Raw genomic sequence first — 15,756 nt, 5'->3', positions numbered from 1 at the left:
TAGTAAATCAAAACAAGTATTAAATAGTCTCTTAAGGGGCTGGCAAGATTGCTCAGTGGTTAAGACATTTGCCTACAAAGCCTAATAACTAGAGTTCGCTTCCCCTGTACCTACATAAAGCTAGGTGCACAAGGTGATGCATGTATCTAGAGTTGGTTTGCAGTGGCTATAGGCCCCAGCATGCCCATATTCTCTTTCTCTCTCTCTTTCCCTCTCTCTCCCCATCTCTCTCTGTTTGGAAATAAATAAAAATTAAAATAAGTAGTCTCTTAAAAACTAGAATTATTTACCAGATAAGAAAGTATCCAAATTTAACATCTGGTTGAGATTTGAAAATTCTAGAATGTATTGTCTACTCCTGGTCAGGTGAAGTCCCCAAGATATTAGTAGGAACAGTCATTAAGCACTAATAAGATTTAAAAAGACAAAGTGACAAATGTTAACATCTATTCATCTGCCACTGAATGGCATGGTTTACATGAGGATCCAGAAGACACTGTCCTACCCCTCCAACTTCTTCTTCCTGCCTGCCTTCTGGCTCATTTCACCAACCAGGGGTCATCTCTTCAGTACAAGGCATAACAGTGTATTGGAAAGCAAACAGTTCTGGCAAGAATAACATGTGTAAGCCACCTCTAGAGTTATAATGCTTCACGTAATGGGAGAACTGATTCAAAAAAGTGTTTCCCCTCAAAGTTAGAAGCTGTGAAGGGGCTTCAAATGAGATGCTTCTAGAAAAGTAGAACACTTAAGCTGGGCACTATACTATGGCTTGGCTTGATCTGCGTTAGGGAAATAACAGGGAAGGTATAAGTATAAGGAAGTGTTCCAAGGGGCAATAAACACCTGTGCTTTATGCCTTCTCAGTTGGGGGAGGGCTAGACCTAATGTACTTTGTTCTCTCAGATAATCAGTGTAGGAAATAATCTGTATCCATGAAAAGCTGTCAGAATAGAATTTTATGCTCTGGTTTGAATTCCATGACAGAGAACTTTGAAGCAGAAAGGTCCACTTAAGTGTTTTTTGGTGAGCGGTTTAATTGCTTAGATGGTATTTTCTAGTTTGTTTTGCCTAAAAGTCAATATATTTTTCTTGGTATGTATGCAAGTTAGAAAATGAACTCATTATTGGTAATAAAAGAAGCACACCCTTTAAGTAAGTTGTTAGGAGAGTTTGGATGTAGTGTACTTTTTTTTTAAATAATAAGGCTATAAACAGAAATAACTGTAGAGCAAATTGTTTAAGTTTAGTTAAAATACCTTCATAATGAGAGTTGTATTAAGAAGGTCTGAAGGAAAAGATACAGGGGTTTTAGCTTCAAGTAGTGAATGACAAGATTAATAAGCTGGCATTGTTGTAACAGCCCCACTCAGTATTGGAGCACTGAAACCCAGCTGTTAGAGGAGCTGCCAGGGCCTGAACTGAAGACTGTCAGGCCTCTGTACTACTTATTCTATTAGAAATATAACACTTAAGGAAGCAAGAAAGGCAGAAACCTCCTCAGTATTCATGAAGTCTCAGGTGAATGGATTTCTTTCACAGGTATTTATATGGAAAGACAATGAAGAAGTTGCTCTAACACTCACAGTGCATAATCCTCACAGATAGATGAGTTGGGTACAAATCAGACATGGAAAAAATATACAAGCAAACACTGTGGTTTCCAAATGAGAAAGCATAAACTAAAGCCAATTCAGGAAGGAGCACATTTGAATGCACAGCAGCAACAGAAAGAATCTCATTGTCACTTTGATGTGTCATACAGGTCTTTGATGGCCATGATTCTGCAGCATGGCAAGCCTAGAGAAAGGCCAAGGTGATGTTGGCCACAGGACACACACGTGGAAGATAAACCCATTGAATCACAGACTTCCCTGAGTGACCACACTTTTCTCATTTCCATCATATATACATACATACAATGTATGTATTGAATCACTTTTCTTCATTTTGCATTAATAAATTCATTCTTTGTTTTATAAACTGAAACATCACCCAAGGGCTGGGTTGGAATCATGATGCCTGAATAATAATATCTTGAGATGTCATCTTCCAACCTCTGCTGTGCATTTTAAGCAGAAAAATATCAACTTGCCACCTGGAGCAGGTGTTTGCCTTAAATAGTAATGGATTGACAAAGACCTAGTAATACATCAGAGAGACTTTCTAATCTCTCTTTCTCTCTCTCTCTCAGATCCCCAGGCTGCACTTGAACTCACTATGTAGACTAGGCTGGCCTTGAACTTGTTTGATCCTTCTGCCTTTAGTCTCCTGAATGCTGGGATTACAAACATGCACCTCCACACCAGGTTCATTTCCTCTTTAAAGAGCCCAATTAGGCAGATGGGATTATTGCTTTTCAAAAAGTAAAGCTTTTCCTTTTGTATTGCTTTAAATTCTTCTTCACTTTTCAATCTGAAGAAAATGAATGATTTCATTTTGACCAATATGAATAACCTTGATGGATCTATCTTGCCAAAGTTGTCTTGATGATGAATTTTGGAATTATGTAACAGTCTCTGAGTACTGACTTGAAAGCATGCCCCCATCAATACATATTGGCCAATTTAAGTAATGGTCCAAGAACAGACATTGAATTTGGGCTTTAAAACAATGTGGCTTAAAAATTCCTTTCTTTATAATTCCATTATTCTTTTATTCAAAAAACAAAGCATTCACTTCTATGGTGTTCTTTGCACATGTGTCCTGCAGTCCTTTGACATGTACCCCCTCTAACTATATATATGTATTTATGCATATATATATATATATATATATGTGTGTGTGTGTGTGTGTGTGTGTGTGTGTGTTTTGCACTAGGATTTAGGATTAACATGCACTAATTTAGTTTATCATGGAAAGGTGCTCTGGTAATTCTAAAATATGCTCTTGACTCTTAGAGGGCCAAAGGCTTCTAACTTGTGAACATACCTCGTCCACCTCATTCACACTGGGGGTTATCATAAATTTAACAGGAAACCAACCTGACCACATTGTTTTGGCAGCAATTTTGTCTATACACGTTTAAGGTAAAAATGTTGAGATTTCTTACCGGGCTGCGCCTCTGTGATCAGCAAAAAGGAAGAGAGAACAGATACCTAGTCAGAGAATGATGGATCAGTCAACAGGATTGGGTAACAGAAATAGATACCAAACATAGACTCTAAATAATTAGGCCAGAGCAAGACAGGTTTATTTAAGCCACCACAGGCTATGGAGAGTCCTCAAGAGGGACTGTTGCATGATACAACTTTGCTAGTGTGGGTGCCAAGGTTTAGGCATCTGTACATTTGGATTTGGTGGGTAACCAAGTGTTTTTGCAATGAAATGCATTATTTTGGGGACCTTATGGGCCTCCTTAACTATGTGTGTGTGGGTGTGGGGGACCACAACCTATTCTGGAAGTGGGATTTATCAGCAACAACCTGTGATTTTAGAGTATAGCTTTCTTTACCCCTACAGAATGCTTCTGCCCAAACTATTCCTCCCTAGCTCTCATAGTGCTAGAAAGTGCTATTGTGAGCTGTTGGAGCATAATGGTCACCAATAGCACAAACTAGCAGTGAATTGTATAAGCTCTCTTCTTTTAAGATCCTTTTGCTAAAAGAAGAGTGACTAAGATATGGTTTGAGAAGGAGATGTGCAAAGATTTGCTTCCAAGAGGTGGGTTAATCCAAGACTCACCAGAAGGTACCTTCCTCCATAGAGGTTGGGAGCACAAACACACAGGTGCAGGAGGTCAGTCAACTGAGGAGCCACTCTCTGGAACAAAAGCTTATATATAGTCTTTTGTTGCTGAGAGGCCTCCATGGATAGCAAGTTCAACTGCCTTTATGATGCAGGGAGGAAAGTGAGGTTCTGAGACATAGCTAGAGAGTAAATCAGTAGAAACAGAACAGAATTTCCATCTCTAACCTCCCATTCTCCTATTTTTTCCATGATCCCAGGCATGACATTGGGAGGATTCCAGAAGTAATGTCATGTGGCTAAGATACCATTTCTCAGCAGTGGCTAGGGCTGTGGACAGACATTAGCCAACCTTACTTGTGGCGGGTTAGACTTGATGGTTGTTGGTCCCACCTTTCTTACATATCTGCCTCTGAGCATTGATACAACTTTAATATTAGAACAAAAGGACCCACCAGTATGAACTTATCAGCTCAAATTATCATATTGACTAAGCTACACTGTATTTTCAGGAAAAATCCACTCTTACAAATGAAGATTTAAATTATGTTATTATTTAGTGACTCAATGAAAGTTATCTAAAGACGGAAATGTGATTATATGACAAATGCTTAACATATAACAAGTAACTCAAAGTAGCACATTTCCCTCAGTATAAGATTATGAGAAATAACACAAAATAAGATGCATATTGTAACCAGACAGAGACAAAACCTTAAGGGTAAATATAAGACTTCATCAATTTAAAATGACAAAGAATAATTTCAAATGTATTAATCCACTCAAATTAAGCCACATCTTAATTTCTCACAAGTTAAAAACCTATACTTTAATCAATAGTTTCCATGTACAATTTTGCTAATAACAGTCAAGATTATGTGATAGCATTTTAGAAACTCCAGGGAGGAGGAGGTGGTACAGGGTCAACATGGTATGTGAGAGATTTATAAGAAGTAACCAGACATATTCTGTCTAGCTTGTCAAATTAATGAAATATTACCACAGATTTAAAAGTTTTAAAGTGTTTTCATTTGCTGAGTTCAGTAGTATGGGGAAACACAGAGAAAAGTGGGTGATAAATTATAAAGTGCCAGACAAATATTTTCATGTAGTCCAGTTATAGTAAATTAAATGGTCATTGTTACAGAATTTTCTAGAAAAAGTTAGAATGTATAAACATTAGGTTTATTATTATGATCCTGCTCAATATTTCAACTTGCTTTTAATAAAATATTTGACAAGCATCTATTTACCCCACAGTTATAAGTATTTGTCAATATTTAAATTTGTTCCTGTGAGTTATAAGTTCAGTTACAGAAAATACTATTGTATCCAATTAGACATGCTTAGATGATCTTTTCAAACCCCATGAGAGAAATGAAAATTTGCTATTAAGTAGTATATTGTTCAGAGGTGAGGCGGTTAACCATCAATATGGAGATTCCAAAGAAAAATGGAAGCTATAATGAGTGAAAGGTAGGATGGAAAGTATCTGGTAATATTCCTATAATTAAGGCAGAGGTGAGTTTTTACAAATTACCCTGCAGCCCTTAATAACAGGGCTGCAAAATTGCTTAGCAACTGACTTCCTTGTCCACATGTGGCATAATTTAGACTTTGTCCTGGTTTGAAAGGATTGATTTGAAATGAAACCTCATTTGTATGTTAAACACAGTCATTAGTTGTAAACATAAAGCACAATATTTGTCCAAAACATGGGAAGGACTTGTTATTTCTTTGTATGTGTGTGTGTATTTCATTAGTTATGTACACAGTGTGCATACAGCCAAGTTGCTACCATCATTATCTCTGTGCGTAATGTCACAGAGGACTTGTTATTTCTTACCGGACTTTTCCTCTAAAATGAAGGCATGGAGGAAAATAAGAGAAAATGAGAGAGGTGACATGCATCTTCAAGAAATGGTCAAACTCAGAATGAGCTTACTCTCTAAGCAGCTCTCTAAGGAACTGGTTCTGTAAATAGGTCTGACACAGTCATTTCTAGATTGTTGTCTATGGTTCAAGCTTATAAGTGTAGAGGTATGGCTCCATCCTAGCTCATTAAGCTTATAATATTGAAAGGAATTGGAAAATTCCATTAATGTATTATAGCCAGGTAATTAAACTACAACTTGAAAACTACAACTCATTATGGGATTTGGTCCTTAATGTCTTTTCCCAGATCACTCTAGCTAGAACCAGTTTTTCTATGACCTTACCCTTCAGGGTCCTCTGTTCATAGACAATTCTTTCCCTGGCAAGTGATCCCTGGACCTCAGTGTATTCTTCCTCAGCAATGCCTTAGGAGGGCCCATCATCTCTCAGTACACTGATACTCTACAAATGACCTATATGCATTTCTAGCCCATGATACTATTTCAGCCATGATACAGTTTCATCCTTTAACCTTCACATCATCCCCAGAATCACTTTCCAAAAATAGTGAAGTCCGGGCTGGAGAGATGGCTTAGCAGTTAAGCGCTTGCCTGTGAAGCCTAAGGACCGCGGTTCGAGGCTCGGTTCCCCAGGTCCCACATTAGCCAGATGCACAAGGGGGCGCACGCGTCTGGAGTTCGTTTGCAGAGGCTGGAAGCCCTGGCGCGCCCATTCTCTCTCTCTCCCTCTATCTGTCTTTCTCTCTCTGTCTGTCGCTCTCAGATAAATAAATTAAAAATTTAAAAAATACTTTTAAAAAAATAGTGAAGTCCTTTAAAAACTGTCCAGAAAACAATGAAAACTCCATTCTGGCTTCTAATGCTTTCTTGATGGCTTCAAGCTGACCTGACAACCTCATCTTTCTTTGTTGTTTTTCAGTGAAGCCTATACTGAACTGCACATTCCTTGACACACCCAAATGTGCCACATAACTCACAGGCTTTCCTGTCTTCTTTGCACCCTGTGTGTGCCTTCAGTGGCTTGTTCCTCTCCTCTAGTTAAGCACATTCTTCAAGGCCAGTAAACATTTCTTTCATGACATGTTCCCAAGCTTCCCAGTCTAAATAAATTGTTCCCTTCTCTTGTGTGATCACAGTACATTCCATTTGGTCAAAAATAATAAGTATTGAAGGACTTTTATTTATCTGGCATTTATTGGCCTCAGGAAAAATAAAGACCCATATATCCAGTGTCCTTTTTGTTATTCTTGTTTTGCTGTGTTATTGAGGTATCTTTCCTTGATTAACTCTCAGTGATGCTATAAATGGACTCTCTCTAGCTCTTACCACTGTGTAAGATTATTGTAAGGATTAGGAGACAAGGATGATATTGGCAGCTTAACATTCAACCAGTACTACTGCTTTACCTTACATAATTGGTACCATTACTGTCACTTATTTACATATGAAGAAAAGGAGGTTTGGGGGCATCCCAAGGTCACATGGTTAACCAGGAGCTGGAATAGTATACCAAATTATCCCAGATCCTAGAAAATAATATTGGATCTTTCCAGTGGGAGATTAGATTGTTTGCAGGGATACAAACTTCTCAGAAGGCAGGCTTGTTTCTAGTTTCTAAGTTTTTAGTTCTTGCAATTAAACTCTGATTACAAGATAAGTTTATCAGCCTTTTCTAGAATCAAAGGAATTTCATTTAATTGAAATCAGAAGAACATGGTTGGGGAGATGGCTCAGCAGTTAAAAGCACTTGCTTTCAAAGCCTACAGAACTGAGTTTGATTTCCCAATATCCTTTAAAGCCAGATGCACAAAGTCGTGCATGCATCTGGAGTTTGTTTGCAATATTAAGGGACGCTGGTGCATTCTCTCTTCCCCCTCTCAATTAAGTAAACAAATAAGCCAGAACAATAGTCACAAACACAAATAACAAGGGTTGTCCTATCCTCCTTTCTATGTCTTTCTACCCCAGCCAGTTTGTTGCTTTGTTATGTTAGCAACTATTGATGCAAGCATTGGCCTCAGAAGAGTTTCTTAGGAATATTAAGAAAACAACAACAAAAAACAAAACAAAACAAAACATAATAATTCTGTTCAGGGGAAACGAAGAGATCAAGATATTTTATTTCCTGCTTTAAAATAAACTAATAGCATTAAAATTGGTTTTTAATTGTGAAAAAGTAGGTTAGAGAAAATTGAGAAATTCTCAATTTATATATCTATCAAAAACATACACCATGGTCCTCCCTTGTGAGAGAATAAGTGAATTTATGGAGTAGAGAAAATATTTAACTAATATATAACCATTCAATGTTCCTTAACAGAGAACTGAGCTGTCCCTGGGGATTTTGAACATCAAATATTCCAAAGCGGGATCAGGACCTTTGAAGTCAGGCCTGCTCTGTAAGCCTTTTAAGAGTCTTAGAAATAGGGCAGCTGAATTCAGAACCTTTACATATTAAGTAGTGGGATTCTATATGGATCATTTCCTATCAGACATTTGGACTACTCAGGAATTCACAGGCACCAGCAGTGTTGTTTGCTCAGTTAACCTTGCTAGTTTTATACTGAACATGTACTACACATCAGGCTGTACTAGGCACAGTAGTGAACTATGCAAACAATAAGAAAGCCCCAATAAGCTCATTTTGAGAGCTGGGGACAGAGACAAACATCAAATAAATAATAAATAGGCAGAGTGTTGTATTTTCTGTGGTAAATACAATTTCTAAAAGTAGAAACAATAAATGATTTTGGGAAGAGCAAATTAGAATGTTTTGTGATTTTCATAAAGTGACTAGGGTTGGTTTCCTTGAGAATGTGACGTCAGCAAACACATAAAGCTGGTGAAGAAAGTCACAGAACAGCTATGGGGGAAGAGAGGCCACTAGGAGACAGAGAGAAGTATTACTCTGGCATGTGTGGGTATCTTGGCCATGAAAGTCTTAAGGTTTCTGTCAAGACTGTCTCTGTTCCCAAGATACTCAGGAGTCCTTAGTTGTGGACATTTAGTAACTACTGCTACTGGGAAGAGGCAGAGACTAACAGAGGAAACAATGTCAGGAAACACTTAGATGTGACACCTACTCATTTGTTACTCATGGCAAGCTCATTTTGACTTGGTATGTACCATGTTAAAAGTATAAATATAAGAATGGGCTTCAAACAGGTTAGGAAGTAGGAAGTGAATTTTAATATTTGTTTATTTATGAGAGACAGAGAGAGAGAGGGAGTGTGTGTACTGGTGTACCAGGGCCTACTGCCGCTGCAAACAAACTCCAGAGGCATGCACCACTTTGCGCATGAGGCTTTACATGGGTACTAAGGAACTGAACCCAGGGCATCAGGCTTTGCAAGCAAGTGCCTTTAACTGTTGAACCACCTCTCCAGCTCCCAGCAAGTAAGATTTAAATAACAGAACAGAATGAAAACAGTCCTTCTTTCCTTCCATCTCCATTGCTCACAGTGGGCCAAGCAGGGAGGCTGGCACTAGAGCCGTGTTGGCTGATGACCAAGACAGTCCATGGACAGCCAGAGGCTCTAGAAGATGTGTAACAAAAGAAAATCTAGCATTTTCATTTTGTTTAGACATACAGTTTGTCACAGTCTCCAAGAAACTATTTTTGATAAAATTAGACGAAGACAGTATAGAAGTAGGATTATCGCTATGAGTTGGAGGCCAGCCTAGGCTACACAGTGAGTTTCCAGTCAGGATAATAAATAATTTAATAAGGAAATTTGGATGAGTTGAAAAGGACTATAGAATTGAGAGTCATAAATCTCAATGCTAGATACCAAATTTTATATAATTTCCCATAATGATGACCATATGCCCAGTCAGTAAGTATTTTCTAGGTACCTCGATGTGTGATTCAGGGCTCTGTACTCAGGAGAAAATGGGGGTGCCCAACATGGCAACCCTACTATCTTTGGGTACAGGATGCTAAAATGAAGACCCTACCATTTCTGGGTTCAGACAGTACATGAAGAACCTACCAATTCTGGCTGCAGAAAGTACATGAAGAACCTACAGCCTCTGGGTGCTGAAAGTACACGAAGGACCTACCATATCTTTGTGCAGAAAATACACAAAGAACCTAACACCTCCAGGTACAGAGAGTACATGATGAACCTACCACCTCTGGGTACAGAAAGTACACGAACAACTTACCATGTCTGGGTGCAGAGAGTACATGAAGAACATACCACCTCTGGGTACAGAAAGTACATGTAGAACCAACTACCTCTGGATGTAGAAAGTTCACGAAGAACCTACCGCCTCTGGGTGAGAAAGTAAATGAAGAACCCACAACCCCTGGGTGCTGAAAGAACATGAAGAACCTACTGCCTCTGGGTGCAGAAAGAACATGAAGAACCTACCACCTCTGTGTGAGAAAGTAAATGAAGAACCCACAATCTCTGGGTGCAGAAAGAACATGAAGAACTTACTGCCTCTGGGTGCAGAAAGAACATGAAGAACCTACAACCTTTGGGTGCTAAGAGTAAATTAATATCCTGCCACCTCTGGGTGAGAAGGTAAATGAAGAACCCGCAACCCCTGGTTGCAGAAAGAACATGAAGAACCTACCACCCCTGGGTGCAGAAAGAACATGAAGAACCTACTGCCTCTGGGTGCAGAGAGTAAATGAAGAACCTACAACCTTTGGATGCTGAGAGTAAATGAATATTCTGCCACCTGTAGGTGAAGAATGTACACATAGAACCTAGTACCTCTGGGTGCAAAATGTACACAAATAACATATCACCTCGGGGTGCAGAAAGCACACAAAGAACGTACCAAATCTAGGTGCAGAAAGTACCTGAAGAACCTACCACCTCTGGGTGCTGAGAGTACACAAAGAACCTACCACCTCTGGGTGCCGAGAGAACATGAAGAACCTGCTGCCTCTGGGTGCTAAAAGTACACAAAGGACCTACCACATCTTTGTGCAGAAAGTACACAAAGAACCTAACACCTGTGGGTGCTGACAGCACATGAAGAACCTACCACCTCTGGGTGAAGAAAGTACATGAAGAACCTACCGACTCTGTGTGTAGAAAGCAGATGAAGAACCTACTACCTCTGGGTGAGGAAAGTACATGAAGAATGAAGAACCCATCACCTCTGGGTGCTGGTAGGACATGCAGAACCCACCACCTCTGGCTGCAGAGAGTACACAAAGATCCTACCACCTCTCATGAGGAAAGTACACAAAGAACCTACCACCTCTGGGTGCTGAGAGTACACAAAGAACCTACCGCCTCTGGGTGCAGAAATACATGAAGGGCCTTCCTTTTTTGGGTGTAAGACCCCCAACATGAAGAACCTACCATCTCTGGATGTCAATATCAAATACTCAGGGAATTATTTACAATGATGCTTTTGTTAAAAACTCATTTTCCAAATTGTTTGCTTCTTTACAGTGCTCATTGTACTCTGATTATGGCCATTTGCTACTAGTATGAGCTTCAAATTCCAGACTCCACACAAGAATTACTACAACCACTTATATTTCAAAGATACCAATTTTGGCCTTAAAATTATAATTGAAATTATAACTAATAATATGTAATTAAAGATTTTTCTATGTATTATATAATTAGCCAAACATGTTTATATGTTAATACATTGAGTATATAGTGTCATTCAATTAGATTTTAAATTGATAACAGAATTTGAGTGCTTTTGGTCTCTAGTGCAATGATCAGACCCTTAAACCAGGTCAGTCTCAGACAGTAGGACACAATATAAGACACATCTAAGTCCTATCTCATATAGGCAATCGCATATGACACAGAAGTATGTAAGGCCTGGCGAGGTGGCAGCACAGTCTCCCTGTGGTCACAGAGAAGACTCACCAAATGTCTGAGAAACAAGTGCCTGCAAAATGACCAGTGGGTGGCATGCCTGGAACATTGGGGCTCTTGAAATTCTATAAGTAGCCTTCAAAGGGTTTATGAGTACTTGAACATTGTATACAAAATTTCTGGTGAACTAACTGTATTTTCCTAGGAAGAGATATAATGACATTCATCAAAAGTAGTATAATAGTTCAGAATTAGACGCTGGTCCTGCTAGTTTTCAATCCCATCAACTTCACTAGTTGTGACACCTTGAGTGAGTCAACCAGTCCCTCAATGCCTCATGTCCTCATCTGCAAAGTGGGCTAGAAATAATACCTAGTCACAGGATTGCTGTGAAAACAATGAGTTAATGTGTAGAAAACATCTGACACAGATTCAAAATTTCCAGCTGTACCATCACCACGGCATGATCTTAAAGCAGTTCATAATCTTAAGGAGGGTTTAAAGTATCACAATGAAACTAAGTAATAATGGCCATCATTTACTAAGAACTACTTTTGGGTTTCCAAAATATTTTAGTAGTTCAAGAGTACTAATCACTTCATATGCTTAGCTTTCTTAGTCCTTACAAAGAGCCTATGAAGTGCAAAGTATTTTTAACCTCATCTTATGCCTGATTAAACTATGGTAGAGCCTAAAGTGTTAAGGTTCCAAGGGTGAGTGCAACATGGATGAGTCAGAAAGCAAACTTACTTTTCACTTACTCCACAGCAAAGTTCCTTACTTGGTGCGGAACTAAATGTGTGTAGGTAAAACAAGACTTCTTGAGGCAAGCATGCAAGCAAGCTCACCAAAGAACAAAAACAAAGAATCAGGACTAGCATGTGAGAAAGATCACATTAAACCAAAATATTTGTCTCTTACTTCCACTAAAGCTGTGGAAGTCACAGCTTTCCATGAGCATGGGACAAGGCTACAGAAATACTGGAGAAAGTGCTCCATCAGGGTTCTAGAAGGAAATGAGATGACTACACCTGAGGTCGTGGAAGGAGGGAGGGATCACATTTTCAGTCAGGAAAGGGAAAGGAACACAGGCAGGGATTTAGGCCTCAATGGGAAGCTCAGTGTTTGTGTCCTACTAGCAACATTAGTTATATGTTGGTTTCTGATTTCTTTTTAGGTAGAGTGTTGGAAAGAATGCCTATTCAATATTTCCTTTTTTTCTTGGATCCATGATTTTATTATAATAAGGGCGAAGGAGGAAAGGAAAAAGGGAGAAAGAGAGAAGGAGGGGTAGAGAGGTGAAAACGGATGGTGCAAGCACTTATGTTTAATATTTCTTGTATGTACTCCATACCTTCTAGATGGAGTGCACTCAAGAAATGTTTGGCAAAATGACAGTAGGAGAATAGGAACATTGATTCTCTAGGAAACCAATGTGGGATCATGTGCAATCAACATGCTGCTGCACATGTAGCCTTTAGTAGCTCCCTGAAGAAGCACTGCATGTTCAGGGTATGTTATGTGAAACAATTTAGAAATGTTTCTGGAATTACCTTCACATAATTTATTGACATATTTCCCAGTTTTATGCTTAGGATAATTAATTGCTGGTCTCGGATCTAAATGACTTTTGGCAATTTGGGTTACCAAATTATCATTTCTCGTGACATTCTTGAAAATGTGTTTGGCAGACAATTCTAACCATGAGTTAGTCTCTGAATGTGGTGTGTAGTCTGAGTCCTATTTGTGTATTAACTCATTCAATCCCTCAAGCAGTCCCATGAGGTAGTGTGAGAATTACCATTGCTTACACATAAAGAAACCAGAGACAGGTTGGTTAGCAAATTGTCAACATCACCAGTTAAGAATCAGAGTAGCCCACTTGTTTGAATAATTATAACATCATGGCAGTGTCTATGTTCATTTCCTCTCTTACCTTAAAGAAATATTGTATTCAATTCAATTGTATTTTGAATTCTGACTGCTGGTTTTATTGTAAGTCACTTTCTTGGCATTCAATCTTGTTCCCCTTATTTAGTTTCTCTCTGATAATGCTTTTTCTGTTTAAGAACAAAGTTGTTTCTTAGACAGGTAGTAGATGTTTCCATCTGCTTTGAATGTGTGATGTAAGAGGAGGCAGAAGGTGGCTGGCTACATCTCACCTCTGCTCTATCTCTGTCCTAGAAGAACTGGCCTTTCCCTCTACTACTTCAGGAGATAGACACTGCAACAGCCACCAACTCTGTATTTATGCCCATCCAAAACTGTCCTCACCTGTTATAAAAAAGCAACAACAGCTCATCCTCATAGTAAATATAAAGCATGACAAACATGTGAGAGTCAGGTATTGAAAGAAATATGTTTTCTGGGTAGAGGGAGCAGTCAAGGATGTGGAATGGGGATCAAGAACAGGATGCCAGTCTTCCATGTTCATGTGTGGCTGGCACACAGAAACATCCTTCCTGAGTTACATTTTCTGGGCAGCTTTCTCTATTTTTTTTTTTTTTTTTTGCTCTGCTTCCATTAACACTTTCTCTTCAGTGTAATGCCAATACCTTACCTTACAACTAGATTCTGAGGATGCCTTCAGCACACAACCCCTTTGCTGCTATACCCTCCACAGTGTATCAGGTTGGAGGTACACACACCAGGTAACTAAAATGCTCATATTCTTTTTCCATATAATGGATTCTGCCTGGCCTACATTCACCTGAGAATTTCTATCATATTTCTGGGCCTGTTGTAAGGTTACTTTCATGTACATACACCCAATTGCATGGACTTGCTTTATTTCATTTATTCCAGGCAATTTCAAAATACCCAGTCAATTTGTTATGCCCTACAGGGAAAATATAAACTTGTTTCTGCCACTTAAATATATAATCTTGAAATTAAGAAAATGAGAACAGAAAATTGACTTGAAAGACATCAGCTGAAGAGTGAAGAGAAAGGGGCAATTTTACTTAAAATGAGGGTATCACAGGCACCTATGTGAGTTTCAAAGCTGTACCTTTCACTGTGAAGGAGAAAGAAACTCATGTTTCTCTTTTGGGGAATACATGTCAATGTAGAGGAGGATATATGGTTACAATGACCTGAAATAACATTTGCTGGAGGTGGTTGCTATCATATTCACTTTAACCACCAACAGTAGTGATGAAGGCCATTGTAAGCAGAAAATTCTAAAGAAGACACCTTTCATCCTAGGCAGGCAAAAGTTTATTATCACAGGATGGATAACTAAAACATTTTAAAACAGTTCCTTGAGCTATTTTCAGAATCACATAGAAATGATTCAGGATTTATTAACTACCTGGGGGATACTCCCTACAGAAGTTGCTGACACCATCCACTGCTGATTTGACAGTTTTCACATGTGTTCAGAGCTACTGTTAGAAAACAGGGGTGGCACTGATCAGCAGATATACTGGAACTAGAAAAACAGCACTTGAAGAACAGGGCAATGAGCTAGGGAGATGGCCCAAACAAGGCAAAGGAAACACAGATCCTGGGGAAAGAACAGTTACAATAATATAAACAGGGTGCCTTAAGATAAGAGTATTGAAAACTATTTGATACTATAATGAGAATATCAATTTAAAATCTAGTTAATTATGTTACTTATTTGCTAGAAGTTTGGAGTACCATAAGGAAGAACTTGCTTTTTATAAAGGAATTTTCTTAGTTTTTCTTTCATGTGTTTTCATGAAGAAGGAAACTAAGATGTGTTTTTGAAACCTACTGCGAGTAGGTCTCATTCTAGCCCAGGCTGACTTGAAACTCAATGTGCAACCAAGGCTGGCCTTTGAACTCACAGCAATCCTCCTACCTCAGCTCCCTGAGTGCTGAGATTAAAGGTTTGAGCTATTATGTCCAACTCTCATATACTTTTTAGTTATTAAGGCTGCTTCAAAAGTCAGCCAGGATAATTTTTTAAATGTTTTCTTTCTTTTATAATGTGTTCAGGAAAATTACAAAACAACCCAATATTTCATACCTCTTTACAATTTTACAAAGCACAGGAATTGCAGTATGAAGTAGGTAACACTATTCAGCTAGGGTGAACTGCTCAATGGTTCTGGACTCATAAGAAGGTGATAATATGTAGCTGTCACTATCCAACCTCAGCAAAGCTTAACATAACTCACCACAGGAGATGGAGAAAGGGCAATGTTGCCTATTGATGCCTTCAGCTCATCTACAGTTGCAGCGTTCTTCAGAATGTCTTTAGATTGCAATGGTTTAATCTTGATATTGAATTTCTTGTGTGATTCTTCTTCTTCTTCTGATTCACTTGAAGAATAAAAGTGCCTTCCTTTGGTAGGTAGAGCACAGTTAAAGACAATTAGCTCTTTCTTCGACTGAGGGGA

At 38.8% G+C, this 15,756-nt stretch overlaps 1 protein-coding gene across 21 annotated transcripts in view; it reads right to left on the bottom strand.

Moving 5' to 3' along the window:
- Sgip1 (SH3GL interacting endocytic adaptor 1) overlaps positions 1-15,756 on the bottom strand; it is a 283,674-nt gene that overhangs the window by 79,550 nt on the left and 188,368 nt on the right. For 20 of the 21 annotated variants that reach the window (XM_045149379.1, XM_045149371.1, XM_045149372.1 and 17 more), the window contains 3 exons: positions 15,535-15,710; positions 5,534-5,545; positions 3,053-3,064 (listed from right to left, as the gene is read on the bottom strand). In XM_045149379.1, coding sequence (XP_045005314.1) covers positions 3,053-3,064; positions 5,534-5,545; positions 15,535-15,710 — 200 coding nt within the window. The remainder of the gene's footprint in view (positions 1-3,052; positions 3,065-5,533; positions 5,546-15,534; positions 15,711-15,756) is intronic. The other variant, XM_045149373.1, reaches the window with a different exon arrangement.

Source organism: Jaculus jaculus, chromosome 5 (genome assembly GCF_020740685.1).
Source record: "Jaculus jaculus isolate mJacJac1 chromosome 5, mJacJac1.mat.Y.cur, whole genome shotgun sequence".
Classification (NCBI taxonomy): domain Eukaryota; kingdom Metazoa; phylum Chordata; class Mammalia; order Rodentia; family Dipodidae; genus Jaculus; species Jaculus jaculus.
The sequence above is the reverse complement of the archived record's forward strand: the minus strand, read 5'-3'. Positions and strand labels throughout refer to the sequence as shown.